Source organism: Ipomoea triloba, chromosome 10 (assembly GCF_003576645.1).
Source record: "Ipomoea triloba cultivar NCNSP0323 chromosome 10, ASM357664v1".
Taxonomy (NCBI): Eukaryota; Viridiplantae; Streptophyta; class Magnoliopsida; order Solanales; family Convolvulaceae; genus Ipomoea; species Ipomoea triloba.
This window is the reverse complement of record NC_044925.1, coordinates 4,696,698-4,718,930: the sequence shown is the minus strand read 5'-3', so window position 1 is coordinate 4,718,930 and position 22,233 is coordinate 4,696,698. Positions and strand designations below refer to the sequence as shown.

The window sequence follows — 22,233 nt, the reverse complement described above, 5'->3', positions numbered from 1 at the left end:
CTTCAGTAATCTTTGGGTTGTTTACCAAAGTAAAGAAATAGAGACTTTTCTGATAAAACAGAAAATTAAAGGAGTAGAAAAATGAAAAATAGCATTAAAAAAAAAAAAATCCTCCATTCTCCATATTTTTTTTAGGATTTTGGAGAAGTTTTTTCAACTTCTCCAGTTGGAGAAATGGTCAAGACGCTCGTGAATAGTAATGACCTTGAGATTGAGGGGATGGATCTTGCTGGCTACCATTTTCTTTCTATTTCCCTTTCACCTTTCTCCAGCTGCTCATGCATTCCCCTCCCCTAGTCCCCTACGCATTTTCCCTTTCTCCTCCCACTTCCCTCACCCTTATTATTATTATCTTATTCTTTTTTTTTTTCCTTTTTCACACACAGATTTACTATTATCATTAATATTAAATTATTATTATTATTATTATTATTATTATTATTGATAGATCCCCGACTAAGGTACAGGGCCGGTCCAAACATTTTATACGGGTCGAAATTAAATAAAGGGCTCCTATATGAAAAATTTGTTTCGGGATGATCAGTTTGTTTTCTTCTTTTTCTTTTTCACTTCCGGATGAATGTTTTTTAGGCAACATTTTATTAAAAAAATTATTACATATAAAATTGATCTTAACAAAAAAAAAGAAAAAAGGAACAAAGCACCTGACACTTATGAATCAATATAATCAATCCGAATCAGTCAATAAAAAATCTTTAGTTCACCCAATGGTAAACATATGCCTTCAGTCCCAGCATATAGTAAACCTAATAAACTTACAATTTCATTTTGCATAGAAATCCTAATAAATAGAATTAAAACGGAAATAAAATTCTTAATTCCAAACTCTTAAACATTTAAACAACAATACAATATAATTAGAAATGTATTAGGATTCCTAAACAATAATACAACATAATCTGCGATTCTCCAAACTAAATTCCTAATTTCAAAATTACAATTCGTCAATTCCTAATTAATCCACAATTCTGCATGCAATTGGTCTGCAAATTAAATTCCTAATTTATTTAATTATTTAAATAGCAAAGTGACAATTAGTCAATTAGGAATTTAGGATTCCACAAACAGCATTACAACAATACGGCATTGCGGCCTAATATGCATTCAGCAATTCATAAAATACCTTTGCAATGGCAGATTAGGTAGGGCCGGCAGGCCGTAGGCGATTAGGGCATTACTGCATTAGGCGAAGGGGCAGCGAACGGGCGAACCATTGGCTGGTCGGTGAGGCGACAAATATCGTCTATTGAGTATTTTATTTGAGTGGTTGTTGTGGCGTAGGAACGACCGGTGACCCTTATACTCCTGGGCGGCTAGGCGGTGTGAGCGGTTGGTGTGCGACAACATCTCTTTTGGTCTTCGTGAGTTCAGTTCTCAACTTCCCAAAATAATTAACCCTATTATTTTTTAATATATAATAAGTAATATATATTATATATATATATAATACTCCGTATATCTTATGGCCTATGGGCCCCCTATAGAGATGGGCCCTGGGCAGGTGACCACCTTGCAACCCCCTCTGCGCCGGCCTTGCTAGGGTACTCGACCCGAGAAGACTGGTATCTGGAGCCCGCCGACTGCCCAGTCTCAACGAATATGTAGCCTGATCTTGTGACTCGTGCAACTCAGTTCTCATAGGCATCCATGAGGCGACGCCCGACCGAGTATGTTCTAAAAGGCGTCTACTAAGCAGAATTTGGAAACCCGAGATGAGATTTAGGGAATTTAACCTTAATAAGAATTTGGTAAGTTCCGTACTAGATAGGCAGCCCTAAATTACCTTCCTAAAACATATTTGTTAAGAATTTTACTTATTTCCTTGTGTATGCTTATTATTCTTGTATAAATACCTCTTGAGGTCACACGGGAAAGGCGTCTCTTTCTCTCGATTTGGAATACAAGTACAATTATTCTCTTATTGTGTTCGAATACTTTTTCTTAAGTTCTACGGTAGTGTTGGCCAGCCGAAACGGTTGTCTCGCAGCCGTAAAACCAACATTGTATTTAATAAAATAGAAATTAGAAAAATGAAAAACTAGAGGAATGGAAAAATGGAAAACTTGAGGAATGGAGAAGGAAAACTGGGGAAATGGAGAAATAGAAAACTGGAAATGAAAAAATAGAGAAATAAAGTAAACTAACCCCTATCCACATCTTCTTCATATTGTGCTGCAGGGCCCGGTCCTATCATTTTATAGGTCCGAGGCATGACGTAAAATATTGACCCTACCTAAAGTTAACATATAGTTTTATATACCTAAAATTTAAATTACATAAGAAAAAAATATACAAATATCAAATAATTTAAAATAAGATTCACAAGTTTTTAAAGATTTTACATACACAACAATAATCATGAAAAAAATAAATTATAGATACTTCTCTAAATGTAAAATAACCAAATTATTCATAAATAAATAATTATAGTTTGTAAAAAAAGAATAAACAATTTAAGAAAATGTAATACTTATACTAACAAATGTAATATTAAATCATAAATAAAATGTTTATTATTTATATGGGAAAATGTAATACTTTTGAAGAAAAATGTAATACTTTTACATTTTGATGCAAAAGTATTACATTTTTCTTGAAAAGTATTACATTTTCCTTTATAAGTGCCACATTACTTATAAAGGAAAATATAATACTTTTGATGAAAAAAGTAATACTTGACATCAAAATATAAAAGTATTACATTTATTTTCGAAAGTATTATGTTTTCCCTTGTAATTAACAAATTTGTTAAGATAATACTTCACTGATCTGTACGCACTCAGTCAAATTCAAATCCTTCATTTTACAGTATAATTAATATTGGTAGATAAACCTTATTTTTCATTATCTATATCTATATATATTATATATAGATATAATAATAGAAGTGCCTGGAACATTTTTTTCCGCCCAAACTCTCAGGGGCATTTTTGTAATATCAAATATTTGGATAAAAAAATCATTTAAAATTAAAATTAATTACACTTTCCTTTGATAACCTTTTGCTTTACAATTTGTGCTATATAAATCACCATACTCTCCCTTTCTTGTCTCACAATTATTATATTCTAATAAGCCACTAAAACAAACTCAAAAAAGATCTCAGCCTCCCTATCTTTCGTTTCTCCCCTCTATCTCTCACCTTCCAGATCTGATTTCACCACATAAAAACACAATGAAGAAGAAAGTCCGGAGGCACAATCGTTCCACCATCGAAGAAGAAGAAGAACCAGATTTGCTCTCACGCCGTTGTTCCAGATCTGATCTCACCGCTACACGGTTGCCATTACATCAAAGAAGAAGAAGAAAGCTCTATCGCCGTTCTCAAGAAGTATGTTTGTTGCATACATTTCTTCTCCAACCAAGCATCTTCTTCACCAAATCCACATACATACATTTCTTCTTCTTCTTCTTTTTTTTTTTTTTTTTTTTTTTTTTTACGAATTTAGTTAGACAGATTGTCTTTTCGCTCATCAAAAATTTTAGATTTCAAGATTAATTACATTCATGTGTTTTATATATTGAAAATTTAACTTTTAAAATCTAAATCCTTTTTTTATTTTTTAAAATCTTTAAAAGTTTATTTATCATTCGGGACAATCATGTGTCAGTGTGTCACATATTGAAGTAAAAAAAATAAAAAATGTAACTGTGCATACATAAAACGCTTTAAAATTAAAGACTTAATGAACAGTGAACTCCGGAGAGACTCCTTCTTCGACAATCATGTTTGTCAAATAAATTTAAAATAAAATAAAATAAAAATTTCATACAATTAATTAATAAATTTATAAAAATAAAAAGATACATACAATTAATTAATTTTATTTACAATTATAATTATTATAATTAAAAATTAAAGAATTAAGAAACTAATTGTAATAATTGTCCAGACTTCATATTATTACACTAATAATTATTCCGTATTATTCTATACAGATATTTCTATTTTTCAAAATTAAGTAATTAATTAAATAGACTTTAGTATAATTAAGGAATTATTATTTTTCTAAAATTAATGAATTAATTGTAGTAAAGCTAATAATGGTCATATTATTACACTAACAATTATTATTCAAATTAAGCTAATAATTATTCATAATACTATACAATTATTACTATTTTAATTTCTTAGTTGAATAAATTTTAGTAAATTTAAGAAATTATTATTTTGCTAATTGAGAAATTAATTATAGTAAAGTTAATAATGGTCAGATTAGTATACTAATAATTATTATTCTAATTACGCTAATAATTATTCATATTACTATACAATTATTAGTATTCATATGGTAATTAATAGGCTATTTTTATATATGGTAAATAAGTTAATAATTAGACAAATTACTATACATATATTACTAATTAAGTCATTTTCTCACCTTTTATTTGGTTGTCCGTAAAATAAAAATTTGACATATTAATATTCAAAATGATTGTACTATAATAATATTAAGAAATAAGGTATTAAAGAATTAATTTTAATTAATCAAATAATGATTCAGACTATACAAAAAATATCATTACACCATTTCTCACTTTTTAATATGTTGTTTTTAAATATGGTAATTAAGTCAATAATGAGACAAATTACTATACATATATTACTAATTAATCAAATAATGACCCAGACTCATATATAGTTATATACTAAACTCACGAAACTTACTATTTATTGTTTACCTCATTCTAGAACGATAAATAGATACATACTCACATACTTACATATTTTAATTGAAAAGGAATTTAACTTTAGAAACAAAAATGACAAGTTGGATATTACTTAAGATTTTACTATGTATTAAACTCTAAATAATTGTGCTAAACTAACAAGTTAAGATTTCAAGATTAATTACATTCATGTGTTGTATTGAAAAATTAACTTTTAAAATCTAAATCCTTTTTTATTTTTTTAAATCTTTAAAAGTTTATTTATCATTTGGGACAATCATGTGTCAGTGTGTCACATGTTGAAGTAAAAAATAAAAAATGTAACTTTGCATACACAAAAAAATTTAAAAATAAAGACTTAATGAACGGTGAGCACTGGAGAAACTCCTTCTGCGACAATCATGTTTGTCAAATAAATTTAAAACAAATAAATTAACAAATTCATACAATTAATTAATAAATTTATAAAAATAAAAAGATACATACAATTAATTAATTAATTTTATTTACAATTATAATTATTATAATTAACAAATTAAAGAATTAAGAAATTAATTGTACTAATTGTCCAGACTTCATATTAATACACTAATAATTATTATTCTATACAGATATTTCTATTTTTCAAAATTAAGTAATTAATTAAATAGACTTTAGTATAATTAAGGATTATTATTTTGCTAAAATTAATGAATTAATTGTAGTAAAGCTAATACTGGTCATATTAGTACACTAACAATTATTATTCAAATTAAGCTAATAATTATTCATAATACTATACAATTATTACTATTTTATGAAATTAAAGAATTAGTTGAATAAATTTTAGTAAAATTAAGAAATTATTATTTTGTTAATTGAGAAATTAATTATAGTTAAGCCAATAATGGTCAGATTAGTATACTAATAATTATTATTCTAATTACGCAAATAATTATTCATATTACTATACAATTATTAGTATTCATATGGTAATTAATAGGTTGTTTTTATATATATGGTAATTAAGTTAATAATTAGACAAATTACTATACATATATTACTAATTAAGTCATTTTCTCACCTTTTATTAGGTTGTCCGTAAAATAAAAATTCGAGATATTAATATTCGAAATGATTTTACTATAATAATATTAAGAAATAAGGTATTATAGAATTAATTAATTTTAATTAATCAAATAATAATCCAGACTATACAAAAAATATCCTTACACTATTTCACACCTTTTAATAGGTTGTTTTTAAATATGGTAATTAAGTCAATAATGAGACAAATTACTATACATATACTACTAATTAATCAAATAATAATCCAGACTCATATATAGTTATATACTAAACTCATGAAACTTACTATTTATTTTTTACCTCATTGTATAACGATATATAGATACATACTCACATACTTACATATTTTAATTGAAAAGGAATTTGACTTTACAAACAAAAATGACAAGTTGAATATTACTTAAGATTTTACCATGTATTAAACTCTAAATAATTGTGCTAAACTAACAAGTTATTAAGATTTCAAGATTAATCACATTCATTTGTTTTATTGAAAAATTAACTTTTAAAATCTAAATCCTTTTTTATTTTTTAAAATCTTTGAAAGTTTATTTATCATTCGGGACAATCATGTGTCAGTGTGTCACATGTTGAAGTAAAAAATAAAAAATGTAACTATGCATACACAAAAAGCTTTAAAAATAAAGACTTAATAAACCGTGAGCACCGGACAGACTCCTTCTGCAACAATAATGTTTGTCAAATAAATTTAAAATAAATTGTATTAAAAAATTCATACAATTAATTAAAAAATTTATCAAAATAAAAAGATACATACAATTAATTAATTAATTTTATTTACAATTATAATTATTATAATTAAAAAATTAAAGAATTAAGAAATTAATTGTAGTAATTAATACGCTAATAATTATTATTTTATACAGATATTTCTATTTTTCAAAATTAAGTAATTAATTAAATAGACATTATTATAATTAAGGAATTATTATTTTGCTAAAATTAATGAATTATTGTCGTAAAGCTAATAATGGTCATATAGTACACTAACAATTATTATTCAAATTAAGCTAATAATTATTATAATACTATACAATAATTACTATTTTATGAAATTAAAGAATTAGTTGAATAAATTTTAGTAAAATTAAGAAATTATTATTTTGCTAATTGAGAAATTAATTATATTAAAGCTAATAATCGTCATATTAGTATGCTAATAATTATTATTCTAACTACGCTAATAATTATTCATATTACTATACAATTATTAGTATTTATGTGGTAATTAATAAGCTGTTTTTATATATAGTAATTAAGTTAATAATTAGACAAATTATTACACATATATTACTAATTAAGTAATTTTCTCACCTTTTATTAGGCTGTCTGCAAAATAAAAAATTTGACATATTAATATTCGAAATGATTGTACCATAATAATATTAAGAAATAAGGTATTAAAGAATTAATTTGAATTAATCAAATAATGATCTAGACTATACAAAAAATATCATTACACTATTTCTCACCTTTTAATAGGCTGTTTTTAAATATGGTAATTAAGTTAATAATGAGACAAATTACTATGCATATATTACTAATTATAATCAAATAATGATCCATACTTCATATTAGTGTATACAGAAATTATTATTTTTATAATAATTACAATTAACTTATTTCCAACTTTTCCCATATTTATTTTAGTAATAATATAATTACATAAATCATATTTCATATTAAAATTTTCAAGATAATTGCAGACCAACGAGTTATATATTATATACTTTTGCACTAATCTTATAATCAAATAAATGTAGACATCCAAATATTAAAATTGTTCATAGTTTCATCTTTAATTTTATTATTTAAAAATATAATAAATCCGTGCATCGCACGGGTAACTTACTAGTTATAAATAGTGGTAGATAACTGTCTACTTTCATTTTATTGCGCGGCATAAAATTTGATAGGTTGTGAATTGATGAATCATCGTGCATGATAAATAACGGTACTGTCTGCTTTAAGTTTATTGTGAGGCAACAAATTTGATACGTTCTGAATTGATGAATCAACGTAGATTATAAATAACGCTAGATATCATGCCTACCTTCTTCAATTTTATTGTGCTACAACCAAAGTTGATGAGGACACAACAATAACAATTTAAAAGATCATTATGTCGGTCCAACAATATGAAGAAGAATGTCCTAAAAGGACCATGGAACTTATTATCATTGAAATGAAACCACATATTAAAATTTAGTATTTTAGTGAATTAAAATATATACTAAATTGAGCTCTCTCTTTGGGGAAAAATTTCGAGAGAAGTCTGTTCGATTTTCACAAGCGACGATTCTCCCTGCACCAGCTCCCGTGCCTCTCGGAGCGAACGCGGGTGGACCCGGATCGTTAAACGGACGGAGAAAGACTCGGTGAATTTACTAAAAAATATATGCTAAATTTAATAAAATTAATATGTGACCTTTTGATTTCTTTATTTTAGATTTTACATATTTAGGAAAGATTAACGTTATTCATTTCTGTTATTTACTTTATTTTAGGTTATATGTTTAGGAGAGATGAATGTCATTCATTACCGTGTAAATAGTCTTATAAAATGGAGGCTAAAACATCATCTTAGGAGCAGAAGTTTGAGATTAGATTGAATGAAAAAATGTTAAGACATTTTCTTGACTCTCTTAGCTTGTGTTCTGAGAGGTGTTATTCTAGGCTTATCAAAATAATTACCAATCTTATGGTGTCATCCATTCCTCATCACCTAACTAGCCCATACATAAACCAATTCCATCTCCACACGCTCAAACCGTAGTTCTTGTGCCTGTTGTTTTGGTGAGGAAAAGATTGGGTAATCAGAGGACTCTTTGGAAAACTGATACTCGAGCTCACGCCCGAAGAATGCACATCAAAATTGGCACATTATTAAATGATATATATATACATATACATATATATATATATATATATATATATATATATATATATATATATATCATTTTTTTGAATAATGAAGAAAATCTGCATCCACTATCTGATCGTATGTAGTAGATAATTTTTGCTCATGTGTATAGTAATAGCTTGCAAACCACACAAGAGAGATAGACTACATTAGGAAAATCGTGTGCGACATAATGCTCAGGCAACAAGGTGTTTTCAAAAATCAAACTATACACCTTTACATACGAGAATCATGTTTCACCCACTTGGCTACTCTTTTCGGGGAAAATTGATATATCATTGTGCATTACAAATAATTATACATAACCTATTTGCCCTCATTTTATTGTTAAGTTTGAGCATATAATATACAGATATATATCAACTTGCACTTCAACTATTGCCTTAGCCTTTTAGTTTGAATAGAATCTTCAATTTAGTATAAGAGCCAACCATAACCAATATAATAACTTAAGCATAAGAGATTATAGTTCATGTCTTATTTGAATCTCATAAAGTTTATAGCATGTTTGGTTAGCGGAATTGATTTTGAAGGAATGAGAATTTTCTTAATGAATGGAACAAATAAGGAATAGAATAGTCACTACAAGACAAATGCTCATAGACAACGGTTAAAAACCGTTGTCTTTGAGGTAAAATTTCTATTGTTGAAGCCGGTGTTGTTGCAAGGCCAGTGCATAGACAACGGTTTTTAACCGTTGTCTTTTCTAGAAAAAACATCGGTTAAAAATTGTTGTCTATTGAGTGTTGTTGAAGTCGGTGTTGTTGAAAGTCACGCACATAAACAACAATTTTTAACCGTTGTCTTTTCTAGAAAAGACAATGATTTTTAATCATTATCTATTGAGTGTTGTTGAAACCGGTGTTTTTGTAAGTCCCGCACAAAGACAACGGTTTTTAATCGTTGCCCTTTCTAGAAAAGACAACGAATTTTAACCGTTCTCTATCGAGTGTTGTTGAAACTAATATTGTTGTAAGTTCCACGAAAAGACAAAGACAACGGTTTTAGAACATTCACCAATGTTAACTACCACAAAAGAATCAAAACCAAGCCATCCTCGGCAACGACGCCAAATTTGATGAGGACGTACGTTTTTCACGCATCCATTAAGTATCAAATCACACTATATGGTTTAGATATCGTTCCACTGGAGATGACTCTTGTAATGTTAGAAATTGACGCTCTATGGAGTTAGCACAAGCTAAAACTACTCTTTTAGAAGCTAGGCCTATCGTTAATGAGTTTGGTTGATATGATTTAGCAAATAACAAGTTAGACAAGTAAAACAAGACATAGGGTAAGTGAGATGCACAAAAGTGTCCAAATTAATACCACTCTCGTAGCTATTTGAACTTACAACCTCACCTTGAACTTTACTCTTGTGGCAATTCAACCTAAAGTTGTCCAAACAAGAACACAAAGCATAAATTCTCCTTAACGCCCGAAATACTCTTGTATTGGGCATCAAGTGTGTAAATGTGTGGCTAGTGTACAAGCTCTACTCTCATCTTGAATACAATATGTAATTAAAAATTGTAGAATAAAAATGATTAAGTAATAAATATCTAATTAACATATAAAATGAAATGTTTATTACTGAATGGATTTTTCGTTATTTATTTATATTACGAGTCATTCCTTGACAATTGATTTAACCCGAACATTTTATTTTTTTTTTAAAGAAAAAGAGTCATTGTGCGACTTGCGTGCGTACTGATCAGTGAAGTATTATCTCAGCCTTCTTTTTTGACTCTTACGCTATCCTTATCGAAAAATACTGCTTGAATTTTTAAAATCTACCCACTTTTTACTCTTTCACACAAATTTATGAATTTTAATTCTCATTCCTATAGTTTAAACCCAAGAATCAAACGCACCTTAAATATTAATATTTTTTTTATTATTTTGTCAACTTCACGAGAGAATTTTTACAGGCCGGCTAAAAATGTCAAGTTACCGTTAGTAAACAATATTGAAAAAAATCAATACTGTTTGAAATATTCATATATCTTAAAATTTTTAATTTGAGAATCCTTCTTACTTATAGTCTCAACTAGTATTTCACGCGCATTGCGCGAATGAGATAATATCCAATATTTATTATTAAATAAGTATTTCAAAATATATCAATGCAAGATTATATAGGAGATGCTCATGCATATGTAATTATATGTTGAATTTATTTATTTAAATCGGTAATTCAAAATTTATGAATGTAAGATAATATACGAAAGATTGATTATTATTGTCAATAAAATAAATGTTTACAATCTTGTAAAAACGCTACTTTAAATACTAGTCTAAAAATGATAGTATAAATAAATACTACTTTTTCGTTTGAATTTCTCTAAACCTTTTTAATTCTCTTTCGGGTAGCATTGTCATTGCATTTATCTTCAGTACTTATTTTTTTTAAAAATCATTTATTAGTATTTGATAATGTGTTATGTGCAATTGAGTTATTGTAGTAGTATAGAGGGCAAAGTTATGCAATGAGATTATGATGTAGGAAGTTGTGGATTCGTCTTGTTGTGTTATGCAATGAGATTATGATGTAGACAGTGGTAGTTGTTCCCCTTACATGTTTCATGTGTTGTGAGATGTGTGTCGTACATTCTCATGTAAAAGTATTGAACAAAATATTAATATTTATTATATTTGTAGAAGGTTAATGAGTAGTACATTTTGTTCTAATTTCATAACTTGTTTACTTAATAGTAACAACAATAGCTTTGCATTAGTCCGAATACTGATGCTGCAATATGTATTTCATCAACAATTTCTACATTCATTTTGCACATGTTTATTTTGAAATTCATATTTTGGAATTAGTATGAATGAGTGTAGTACTTGTAAAATTTTATTTTATTTTTTGTAATTTTTTTTTTGTTGATTTGATACTAATCTTGGAGTATCCACTGATGTCTTTTTATCACAATGCATGCAATTAAATAGTTTGCCACTTTGTACATAAACATTTCTAAACAGTGGCTACATCCTATATACCAATTATTTGTGTTGTTAAAATCGATGTTGATTTTGTCTTTAATCCAAACAGGTTAATTGTAGAAAATAAAAGGAATTGTAAATTTATATTAGTTCTATTATATTTAAAGAATGCACAATAAGTATTTTACATACAAGATTAATGAATGCTGCAATGATAGCTATTTTTCAAATTTCTAATTTTTTTTTTGAATTTGAAAGATTGATTCCAACAATGTTGTAGTCTCATCAGCATCTTTTCAATGCATCAAGTGTGTCACAATGTTCCATTGCACTACATTGACATTTTTAATAATGTATTTTAAATCAATTTATTAGGTTATTCGAATGTCTTCTTTGTCAACAAATCCTTCAAAAGTAGGCTTCAATTTTTTTTTTTATAAAATATTTCCATGTTATTAACATAATACTTGGTAAATAAATATATAATATTATTTTTTAGTAGAATTTTGATATTTAATTACAAGATAGTATAAAAAATTGAACAATGTAGTGAATATAAACTACCTATCTACCTACTATATATTATATAGTAATAAGAGCCAAAGAGAGTTAGGCCTAAAATTGGTAGAAAGAATGGCGGTCAAATTATTTAATTAATCAAATGGATGGTTCAGATTATTTAGATTTATATTTTCCATTGAGATTTCCTAATTTACCCTTAATTATATAATTATTCGTTAAATTTTCTGTTAAATACTAGACTACTAGTATTTTCACCCGTGCGATGCACGGAATGGATTTGTTATAATATATTAAGAATATTTGGACGATATATAATTATATAAATTATAACATCAAATATTATAGTGCAATTGAAGATATGCTTTGGATCGATTATTGTTTATGATGCTATCTTTGTCTGAATTCTAACAAATAATTGCTTAATTAATAGCTAATTTGTAGATGTACGTATGCAGTGCTGGAACTTTAGAGATTTTATATATCATTTTTTATGATTTTTATAAATTAGGCAAATATGCTCGTTCTCTAGTAACTCAGTTATAGTATTCAATTGCAATTCTAATTCATGTGTATGGAAGATATATTTTTGTGTAGATATATTGCAATTTTGCCATCTTAGAAAATAACATAATATCACCGGTTGTATTTACACATTATTGAAAACCTCTTTGTAAACAACATCGGTAGTAGCAACACAATCTTAGCTTGTCCATCCTCGTCTAGAACTAATTAACACTTTCAGGCTATCAGGATGGGTGAATCGAGAAAAAGCCATGTACAATTGACCGTGATTAAAAACTGGTTTTTTTCAGCAATCTGCATGAGTCTTCCTTGCATGCAACAAATATCACAAAAATTTAGTGTTCTAAGATAAGTGTTTAAATGCAATATGTAGATAATTTGCATTGCATTATATATCATTAATTTAATTACTTGTCGGTTAGTTATTGCAATATTTTAAGGTACACTTATATATATTTTTTTTGGTAAATAAGGTACACTTATATTTTGATATTTAGTAAGTATAACTATATTAGAGAAAAAAATTTCACCTGTGAGTAATGAGATAATTAGTTCAGTGATTATTGGTTGACCGTAGAGTGTTGATATTTGCTGGACAAATAATTGTTGGAAAAAATAGCATAAAATGACATTTTAGTGGCTATATTGTGGTACAAATATATGTGGGGTCCGCTTTCGATTTGGGTTGGGTCAAAGTGGATTTGAGTTCTTAGTAATTAGACGAAAAGTTTGATATATTATTGTACGCTCAAAAAGAATAATGGGTGAATGAGAAATTGGTTCTCAAAGTTGACCCATTTGAGTTAGAAAAAGGGAGAGAAAAAGTTTTCAAGTAGCTTTTGTCCCACATTGATTTGGGAAGTGGGTTCGCACAACTACTAATACAAGAGTCTTTCTAAGGCTTATTGAATTGTATAGCATAGAGGCTCTCTCTCGCGCGTGCAAACCAAATCCCAGAAAGAACTTCAAAAGGATTGAATCGTGTGCGGCGACACCTACAGGCACGAATATTGTTCAGAAAATTGGTTGAGTTATGCCAAATTTTTGTAACATCAACCATTCGACATGATTTTTTTTTTTTACGATATTTTACAATATTACGCCAACCTTAACAGTATAGGAGTGTTTTGGGCGGGAAGTTAAAGTTGAGGATATTGTTTTTATTAATAGTATAGATTGCATTGCAAGGAAATATATGTACTGTATTACTACGGTTAGTAATTTTAATCTAGAATTGTATTACGAATATGAACGTAGGTAAGAATATATTTTGTTAGAATTGTATTACTATATTTTAATTTACAATTGTATTACGAATAGGAATTGTATTACCATATTTTACAATATTACGCAAACCTTAACAGTATAAGAGTGTTTTGGGCGGGAAGTTAAAGTTGAAGATATTGTTTTTATTAATAGTATAGATTGCATTGCAAGGAAATATATGTACTGTATTACTACGATTAGTAATTTTAATCTAGAATTGTATTACGAATATGAACGTAGGTAAGAATAGATATTTTGTTAGAATTGTATGACTATATTTTAATTTACAATTGTATTACGAATAGGAATTGTATTACTATATTTTACAATATTACGCAAACCTTAACAGTATAGGAGTGTTTTGGGCGGGAAGTTAAAAGTTGAGAATATTGTTTTTATTAATAGTATATATTTTCTTTTTTGTTAATATTCCGTTAACTTTTAACTAACCCATTAATTTTTATAAGTAAGGTCTTAGGTTCGAACCTCATCACAATCAAAATTGGCATAATTATTAAACATATACTACGAATATGTTAGAGTATATATTATTCAAAAGTAAGTACCCACTCTATTAATCTTATTAAATTACTAGTTTTATACGCGCATTGCGCGAATGAGTTAATGCTCAATGTTTATATTTAAATAAATATTTGAAAGTATATCAATGCGAGATTATATAGGAGAAGTTTATAGGTAATTGAATGTCGAATTTTTTTATTTAAAAATCTAACTCAAAGTATATGAATCCAAGATAATATAGAAAATTCGTTATAATTATTACTAAAATAAATGTTTGCAACCTTGTAAAATCGATAGTCTAAATATTTGGTCTAAAAATGATAGTCTAAATAAATACTACTTTTAATTTGAATTTTTCTAAGTGTTCTTAATTCTCTTTTGAGTAACATTGTCATTGTCTTCATCTTTACTATTTGTTCTTTTCCTTTTTGTTGGTAGTGTGTTATTTGCAATTCGGTTATTGTTGGTAGCATAGATGACAACGTCATGCAAGATTATGATATAAGAGTTATGGACTTTCCTTTAGGTGTTCTGCTTGGGGTTCATTTGGTTCAACTATTATTGTTGAATGAGTTATGTGGATAAAGAAATCCCCCTAGTTTAAGAAAAAAGATTAAATAAATTAATAGAAATTTGAAATTTTAAAATATTATGTAATCCGAAGATATTAAAAAGTAGTTTCTCGCTTCAATTTGCTGGGTAATGGGTTATTTGAGTACTTTCATTGTCAACAAATCCCCAAGTAGTTAATATGGTTGGTTTCAAACTATTTCTTTTTTATTTTTTTCATGGTATTAAAGAAATACATATGTATCATTTTTTGGTGTAACTACTAATTTATTTAATTCAATAAGAGTAAAATAGAGTGATTCCGCTTCAATTTGTTGGGTTATTTGAGTACTCTCTTTGTCAACCAATCTCCAAGTAGTTAATATAATTAGCTTCAAATTATTTTAAAATTTTTTTCATAGTATTAATAAAATACTTGGTAACTAAATATATAACATTATTTTGTACTATAACTTTGATATTTAATTACAAGATATTGTAAAAATAAGATAATGGACAATGTAATGAATATCAATTGATAAATTTGAATGTAAGGAATCTTTGAATGAGAGAAAATAAAGACAATATAACTAATGAAATTATTTCTCTTATTTAATTTAATTTTTTGATAATAAATAATTTTTTTCAAATAAAGGTATTGTAGACACATACTTCTAAATTAAAGAAATACATATGTATCATTTTTTATTGTAGCTACTAATAATAGAGTGAGAAACTTAATTATGTCAAATTTGATTGAGATGAGGTTCGAACCTAAGACCTTTCTTATAGAAATTAATGTGTAAGTTAAAAGTTAACCAAATATTAACGGAGAAGAGAATATTTAACGGAAAACTTAATGGATAATCATAAAAGTAAGGTTAAATTAGGTAATCTCTATTAATAATATTAATCTGAATTATCTTAACCATCTATTTAATTAAATAATTCATCTGAACCATTCATTTGATTAAATAATTTGACCGCAATTTTTTCTACCAATTTTAGGCCTAACTCTCTTTGGCTCTTATTAGTATAGTAGAAATAATAAATTAATTAGTAATTACAACAAACAAAAAATACATATGCATTTATTTAATTTATAATTCGATGTCTACAATGCCTTTATTCAAAAACAAATATTCATTATCAAAAAATTTAAAAAGATGTATAATTTCATTAGTTATATTGTCTATATTTTCTACAACGCAAAGATTCCTTACCTTCAAATTTATTAATTAATTATATTCACTACATTGTTTATTATTTTCTTTTTACACTGTACTATCTTGTAATTAAATATCAAAGTTATATTAAAAAATAATATTATATATTTATTTACCAAATATTATGTTAATAACATGAAAATTAAGGGAGAGGCGAATATTTTCTCTCTAAAAGTTTGTGAGTTACCTTTTCACCGGTTTTTATTTTAGGCAAGTCTTCCCGCCTCTCTTCTTACCGTTGCGGCAGTTTGAGGCGGGGGAACGATGTCAACACCGGCCGAGCCAGTGGTGCCACCACCAGACGCAACTATGACAGATGGGGATGAGCACCGAAGGACATCCAAGAAGTTCAAAGCGACTAAGCGCTCCTTTGCAGACACAGTGAGTACTCCGGCAGTCTTTAACGGAGACGAAGCCCCGATCTCAGACGAACACGAGTGGGCGTTTGAAGATCCGGAAATCGAGTCAGACTGCGAGATGGACGAGCAAGACAAAGACGACGGTCGGCCGACCGTCAAATTCTCAAAATAACTCCGGAAGGATCTGTGTAGGGATTGGAAACTCGCCTTGATTATCAAATATCTGGGCAAGTCGATCAGCTTTAATGTTATGAAACAACGAATTTCGAACCTATGGCGCCTGTAAGGTCAGTTCAAACTAATGGACATTGGGTACGGTTGCTTTGTGATAAGGTTTGAAAATCGTAAAGATTACCTTTACGTGCTCCTCGACGGGCCTTGGAAGATTTTTGATAATTACCTTGTCATCCAACGTTGGGTTCCAGATTTCAAGCCAAGGAAGGCTAAGCTTTCAAAAATGGCAGTCTGGGTTAGACTGCCGGATCTCTCGGTTGAGTACTTCAGAGACGATGCCATGAAAGCTATCCTGGAAAACGTGGGTAAACCTTTGAAGTTGGATCGAACTACGGCCGACAGGGAACGCGGGCGCTTCGCGAGAGCAGCAGTAGAGGTTGACTTGGACAAGCCTCTGGTTACAGAGATTTGGGTAAGGGATGAAGTACAATATGTTGAGTACGAGGGCTTGCACGTTGTGTGTTTTGGTTGTGCCATGGTTGGCCATCGCGAACAGTCATGTCCTTTAAATTCGGCCAAGTCGCCGGAAATGCCAATCTCAGACCTGAATGCAGAGCCTCAGGCTGAATCTGAACAACCACAACAACAGACTCCCGTAGCACAGCCAATGGCGACGGGAACGGAAAAGCGGCCCTACGGCTCCTGGATGCTCGTGACCAGGAAAAAAATTAATAACAAGATGAATGGGCAGAAGAATGCTCAGCAGCATAGCCGGAGCCAAACTACAAAGGCTCACTCAAATGATAACCGTTTTGAAGCGTTGGCCGGCAATACTGACTCGGGAGCTACCGAGAGGGTGAATCCACCGAGATCACACAATGAGAAGGGTTCTAGCTCACGCCATATTAATAACATTCCTAGAGGTGGCATGCAAGCTAAAGGTCGTGGCAATACTAGAGGAGGTAGACGTGGTGGCCGCTCCTTCACTCTGGAAATGCAAAGGGAAAATGCATGGCTGAACCAGCAGCCGACAGCTGGCGTTTTCACGTTTGGAGGAACCCAGTCTCCTTCAGGGTCCTAGGTTAGAGGTTTTCAAAGTCCTACGGGACTCGGGTTTACGTAAGGTTCCACGCACGGGGAAGGCGGTTGTCAAACTTCCCCTCCTGCCGTGGGTGATCAATGAAGATCATCTCCTGGAACTGTAGAGGCATCGTCAATGGACGTGTTAAGAAACACGTGAAAGAGTTACTTAACACGTCTAAAGTCGATGCCATTTGTCTCTTGGAGATTCGTTCCCCCAATGCGCAGGGGATGACTAACTTAGTTAGTCGGCTTGGTTATACTAACAATTTCCTTGTAGAGCCGTTGGGTTTTGCAGGTGGTCTGCTGGTATTTTGGAACCAGGGTCAAATTAACCTGGAAGTGATTGGCCATTCTTCCCAATCTATCCATACGAAAGTTAAGCAAGGTTCTAATGAGTTCTTCTTCACTTTTGCATATGTTAGACCGAATCTCGTGGCTAAGAAGAGATTCTGGGACAATTGTAAGGTTATAGGGGATAAGCTACAAGGTCCCTGGGTGGTTATGGGGGATCTAAATGATATCGCATCAGAAGAGGAGCAATGGGGTAGTGATAACATCTGCAACGCTACCTTGCAAAAGTTTGCCGACGCGTATAGCGGTTGTCGCCTCTTGGATCCGGGTCACGCAGGTCCCAAGTTCACGTGGTATAGGACAGTAGGGAACAGAGTGACTCAAATGCGGAGACTTGACAGATTACTCTGGAATGTAGAAGCACAATTTGCTTTCCCGGAAGGTAAAACGGTTGTACTTCCCAGATTATGTTCTGATCATAGCCAGTGCTCTTTATGGACGTTGCTGGCTCTCCCCCTAATAGCAACATTCGACCAAAAAGGTTTGAGGCAGCTTGGCTAACCAGAGAAGACTATGCTACAATCTGGAAAGATGCTACCCGTGTTACAGAACGGAGTATGGTGGATATTATTGCAGACATCACTGAACAGAGCTTCGCTTGGAATAGGAATGTGTTTGGTAATGTTTTCAAAAGGAAAAGACTTCTGGAAGCGAGAATCTTAGGGATTCAATAGGCTTCAGATTATCCATCCTCTGCAAGTCTGCAGGCCCTGGAACGTAACCTCACAATGGAACTCAATGAGGTTCTGGATCAGGAAGAAGCTTTGTGGTTTCAAAAATCAAGGAGAGACTGGATTAGAGAGGGTGACAGGAACACCCGGTTCTACCACACAGCAACAGTGATAAAGAGGAACAGGGGTCGAGTTCGGTTCTTGAATTACAAGGGAGTTGGACCGATGACCCTACCATCGTGTCTACTCATGTTACTAATTATTTTGCCTCTCTTTTCTACAGGGTACCTCGTGAAGAAGTAGGGACTTTGGTTCCGATTGATACGAGCCGAAAGATTTCCTTTGCCCAAGCAAATAAACTGTGTGGGAGAGTTCCGATAGAGGAAGTCAAAAAGGCGGTGTTTGGTATGAAGAAGTATGGCAGTCCAGGCCCGGATGGGATCCCGGCAATCTTCTATCAACATTTTTGGGGAGAGGTTGGCCCCACTTTAACCAATATGGTCAATCTAGCGTTGGAGACAAGCACGGTCGATAAGTCGCTCCTGAGAGCTTATATGACCCTGATACCGAAGAAAGACACTCCGGAGACGGCAGCTGACTTTAGGCCAATTACCTTGCTCAATGTCGCCTTCAAAGTTATTTCTAAAGTCTTGGTCAACAGGATGAGGCCCATAATGTGTAAACTGATCGGCCCTCATCAAAACAGTTTCCTTCCGGGCCGGTCAACTCTCGATAATGTGATTCTGACACAGGAGATTATACACAATATGCACAAAAAAAAGGGGAGGAAAGGGCTTATGGCGGTGAAAATTGACCTCCAAAAAGCTTAGAGAGACTCTACAGGGCTTTGGGTTTCCAAGAAAAATTATCGACCTGATGTTGTATTCCCTCAAAGAATGCGATATCTCCATCATTTGGAATGGGGGTCGCTTACCGCCTTTCAAGCCGGGACGAGGACTGCGCCAGGGGGACCCTCTAGCGCCTTATCTTTTTAACTTAGTCATGGAGAGGCTGGCCTACGATATCCAGAGTGAAGTTAATAAAGGGAATTGGAAACAAATCCATATTTCTAGAGGGGGGATGGGAATTTCCCATCTTTTCTTTGCCGACGATCTCATGCTCTTTGGTGAAGCTACGGAACTCCAGGCTAGGAGAATGATGGAATGCCTTAATAGGCTTAGCAAAGACTCAGGTTTGAAAGTTAATCTCTCAAAATCTCAAATCTTCTGCTCCCCTAACACTAGTGCAGGTACAAAGAGAGTCATTGCGAGCAATATGGGCATTCCTCGTACACCACATCTAGGGTCGTACCTCGGGATTCCCCTCATCAACAAGCGGGTGTCGAAGAATACCTTCAACTTCGTGATTGACAAAATGAGGAAAAAACTTGCAATGTGGCAAGCAGATTTGCTTAGCATGGCTGGTAGGAGGGTGCTGGTACAATCTTCGCTCGCCACAATCTCGACCTACGCCATGTAGTCAATGGCACTCCCGGTAAGTACCTGTAACGAAATCGACAAAATATGCAGGAATTTCCTATGGGGCCACTCGGATGACACAAGGAAAATCCACACAGTAAGCTGGTCGGAAGTGTGCAAACCACGTGATGAGGGCGGCTTGGGTTTGTGAAAAGCTAGAGACTTCAATCTGGCTTTTCTCACCAAGCTAGGTTGGCAAATTCTGACCAATGAGGATAAACTCTGGGTTAAAGTGATGAAAGACAAGTACGTGAATCATGGTGGTTTCTTCAACACGACATCCACGAATACTTGTTCTTGGAGTTGGCGTAGTGTCATGAAAGGTAAAGAGACGCTAGAAAAGGGAGTGAAATGGAAGATTGGTACGGGATCCGCGGTCAATTTCTAGGATGACTGGTGGCTGGGGGATGGCCCCATTGCGAACTACGTCAATTTGCAGGTCCCGGAGGCTTATAAACATGCGACGGTTAGTCAGTTCATTACTAGGGAGAGAACCTGGAACGTGAGCACGTTGGAAGGGATCATACCCGACGACATCCTCAAATCCATACGCGCTTATCCGATTCCGGTGGAAGATAATCGGACGGACACACGCTCGTGGCCACGCTCAGGTACAGGCCTCCTCTCTATTAAATCTGCGTTTTCTCTCATTGCAAAGCATTCCGAGGACGAAGGAACGGATGGCTGGGTGTGGAAGATCCAATGCACGAAGCGGGTAAAAATTTTTATATGGAAAATCTCCCACAATGGACTGCTTATCAACTCAGAGCGCAGGAGACGGGGGTTGACTGCTCAGAGCGATTGCCCAAGGTGCGACGAAGGAGATGAAACCTTAGATCATATCTTCAGAAGATGTCATATGGCCGTGGATTGCTGGAGTCAGATCAACACACCAGTCGGCTTCAATATCAACTCCCATATGCCGTTGGTGAAATGGATTGAGAAAAACTGTATTAGCTCACAGACTCCTTCATACAACACCAACTGGAGCTCTCGTTTCCCCTACTTGCTCTGGAACTTGTGGAAGGCCAGGAATCGCTAGAGCATAGAGACGCAACCTTTTTCCGTTGCTAACTATCCGTCGCTAAACAAAAATAATCCGTCATTATTTTCCTCTCGACAACGATTTGATGACAAAATTTACGATGGAATAACGACGAAAAATTCCATCACTAAATGTAGTGACGGAATTTTCCGTCACTAAACAAACATAAATTCCGTCGCTAGTTTCCTACCACGACGATCTGTGACAAAATTTGTGTGGGAATTGCAACGGAAACGGCATTCCGACGACATCGAGAAAACGGCATTCCGGACGCATCACGAGCTCCGAATCCGGATGCAACGGAAATGTCGTTCCAAACAAGCGACAGAATCCGGATGCATTCCGGACGCATCACGGGCATTTTGAATTCCTAGAGATGCCATTCGGTCTTTGCAACGCTCCGTCTACCTTCCAGGCGCTGATGAATGAGGTTTTTCGTTCGATCCTTCGTAAGTTTGTTTTAGTTTTTTTTGATGATATTTTGATTTATAGCAGGTCATGGGCGGAACACATTTCTCACGTCCGAACTGTTTTTAACCTTTTGCGTCAACATAATTTGTTGGTCAAACGTTCAAAGTGTTCATTTGGCGAAGATCGAGTCTGTTATCTCGGCCACGTTATCAATGCGGATGGGGTTTCTATGGATCTAACCAAAGTCCAAACTGTTCTGGACTGGCCACCGCCTCAGTCCGTAAAGGGTCTAGGCGGTTTTTTAGGTCTCGTAGGGTTCTACCGTAAGTTTATCAAAGATTTTGGTTTGATTGCTGCCCCCTTAACCTCCCTGCTCCGGAAGCACAATTTCCTATGGACGG

General features: G+C 32.2%; 2 protein-coding genes across 2 annotated transcripts; both read left to right on the top strand.

Annotated features, from left to right (window-relative positions):
- The first annotated feature begins 16,920 nt into the window (after positions 1 to 16,920).
- On the top strand, positions 16,921 to 17,874 carry LOC116032364. Its single transcript, XM_031274872.1, has one exon. It carries the CDS (start codon positions 16,921 to 16,923, stop codon positions 17,872 to 17,874), a length of 954 nt encoding a protein of 317 aa, XP_031130732.1.
- Positions 17,875 to 17,972: 98 nt separating this feature from the next.
- Positions 17,973 to 19,728, top strand: LOC116032362. Its single transcript, XM_031274871.1, has 4 exons — positions 17,973 to 18,609; positions 18,654 to 18,850; positions 18,935 to 19,095; positions 19,182 to 19,728. The coding sequence occupies exons 1-4, from the start codon at positions 17,973 to 17,975 to the stop codon at positions 19,726 to 19,728; spliced, it is 1,542 nt and encodes a 513-aa protein (XP_031130731.1).
- The last annotated feature ends 2,505 nt before the right edge of the window (positions 19,729 to 22,233 follow it).